Source organism: Gavialis gangeticus, unplaced genomic scaffold (genome assembly GCF_001723915.1).
Source record: "Gavialis gangeticus isolate Ggan-Ray unplaced genomic scaffold, GavGan_comp1, whole genome shotgun sequence".
Taxonomy (NCBI): Eukaryota; Metazoa; Chordata; order Crocodylia; family Gavialidae; genus Gavialis; species Gavialis gangeticus.
In genome coordinates, this window is record NW_017729027.1 from 123,686 (window position 1) to 126,116 (window position 2,431).

At 39.9% G+C, this 2,431-nt stretch overlaps 1 protein-coding gene across 1 annotated transcript in view; it reads left to right on the forward strand.

Moving 5' to 3' along the window:
* MDN1 (midasin AAA ATPase 1) overlaps positions 1-2,431 on the forward strand; it is a 180,237-nt gene that overhangs the window by 52,372 nt on the left and 125,434 nt on the right. Inside the window, exons 24-25 of the mRNA XM_019520321.1 lie at positions 683-861; positions 1,264-1,472. Of these exons, the coding sequence (XP_019375866.1) occupies positions 683-861; positions 1,264-1,472 (388 nt within the window). The remainder of the gene's footprint in view (positions 1-682; positions 862-1,263; positions 1,473-2,431) is intronic.

Here is a 2,431-nt window from a genome sequence, read left to right on the forward strand (position 1 = left end):
AGATGACACTTACGTACTAACGCCATCTGTTAAACTTAATCTGAAAGATATTGTCAGAGTTGTGTCTGCAGGGTATGTTTGTCTCTGTTTTCCCTTCAGAATACTAAATTAAAGAGATAATTCAGTGCATGATGAGATTTGTTTACTTCATATTTTATTGTCACACCCAAAACATGCATCAAATGATAATCAAGGGTGAAGTGGCTATAGTCATATCACTACATTTGAAAACCAAGTACTTAGGTTACTTTATCATACATCCTGTTTTATTGTCTATGAACACCCAAATTGCAATTCCTTGTTGCAGTGTGGTACATTTTAAGAAGCAGTCTTCAAGGGGCTTATCAGTACCAATTCTGTCAAGCCTCTAATACCTTAATGAATGAAAAAGCAGCATGTGGTAATGGTTAGCATATGCAAAGAAAGATGTCTAATTTAATTTCCTAATTTTATTGTTGACCTCTTTTGCTGCCTTTGGGTGAGTCAGTTAACAGAAGAGACTCAGCAAGATTCTGTCAGTCTGTTTGCCATCTCTTAATATTTCTTGGTTTATTATATGAAGCCCTGTGCAAATTCAGACAGTGCAAAAGGATACTGTTTCCTTCTCATGTGCATATAGCATACACTGCTAAACCCATCTAAAATATTACTCTGAAACTCTTGTCTTGATTAACCCTTGAAGGACTCACCCATTGCTGATTCAAGGAGAGACCTCAGTTGGTAAGACCAGTTTAATTCGCTGGTTGGCTGCTGCTTGTGGGAACCACTGCGTGAGAATTAACAATCATGAGCATACTGATATCCAGGAGTATATTGGCTGTTATACATCAGACACTAATGGGAAGCTGATTTTTAAGGAAGGTAAATTATATCTTTCATTACATGTCTCAAGTTCTGTCCCTTTTGTTTTATTTTCCTCCTTTCCACCTGTAGTCTTTTCATAATCACAGTTCCTACAGTGCAGACGTGTATCCATACAATTACTTACAATTCAGTTGCAAATGTTTCTTGTACTGCTTATCTTTACATGGGTATGTATTTTAAGGACTTCTTAGTGTTTCATTTGTTTTTCCATCCCTTGTTCCGTAGTCAATTGCACTGAGAGAAGGGAAGGGAGAAAAAGAAGATTTAACAGTTTTACTGCACACTTATTTTGATCTAGCTCTTACACCAAGAGAAAACTCACTAAGATTGATTATTTGCTTTTAAATTAAATTAAATTAAATTAAATATTTAATCAGAACATTTTCTGTTGCCTCAAAGGTGTCCTCATTGATGCAATGAGAAAAGGCTACTGGATTATCCTAGATGAGCTGAATTTGGCTCCCACAGATGTTCTAGAGGCACTCAACAGACTGTTAGATGATAATCGAGAGCTGTTTATAACAGAGACACAAGAACTTGTCAAGGCACACCCTCGATTCATGCTCTTTGCTACACAGAATCCTCCAGGACTCTATGGGGGCAGGAAGGTTTGTTCAACTTCTTGTTCTTTTGAATTTTAGCGACACTGGGGGGAGAGTTTCTTCTGGTCAGTCTTTACAGTGGAACAAATAGCTTCAGTGAGGAAAAAGATGTTGTTAAGTGCCATAGAGTAAGTGCCCAAATCTAGTGAAATAAGGGAGAGTATGATTGCCTGAGACCTGAAGCGCTGGACTGACTTGGGAAAGCTGGATTCTGCACTTGAGCCTAACAGTCACCTTTGTAATTTTGGGTAAAATAACTTAAGGCCAGATCCAGATTGGTCAACAAGCTGCTGAAACAGCACTTATGTGGAATGTAGGTACCTAAATTACACAAAGCAAGCCAGATTGTCTCTGTGACATGGCTCTTGGGCACTGTAAGAGCTTTATCCATTTTGGCCTAAATACATTCCTAGGTACCTAGGCTGTGGCCTGTGCACATGCTCAGAAGCAATACAGTTCAAGCAGTCAGGCACTTAAAACTCCTGCCTAAACTCCATTGTAATCCAAGGGAGCAGCTGGGAGGAGTCTGACATCCCTCTAAGTCTGCTACAGTAGGTGCCCACTTACAAAGGCGTCATTTACTTCAATATACAGTGCAGCATCTGCAGTCACTCTCTAGAAAATTGGATTGATGCTGATGGTGCTCACTTTTTGCTTAATAGCTAGAGTACTTACCCAGAAATTGAAGGGCTATAAATCCTCTTTATGAATTCAGACCTCATCTTCTACTTCCCAGGAAAGTTCCCTATCCACCATGCTGTAGAATCCCCTACATAGGAGCACCCCTTCTGTTCTCTTGCTACTGGGCAGCTGAATGCAAGACTCATGGGGCCAGAAGAACAACAAGAAAGTAGAAGTTTGGGCTTGGGGCATATAGAAATCCTCCTTCCCAGCAGACATTCTGGTCACTGCTGGCAGGTCTGTTTATATTTCATAGACATTAGGGCTGGAAGGGACCTCAGAAG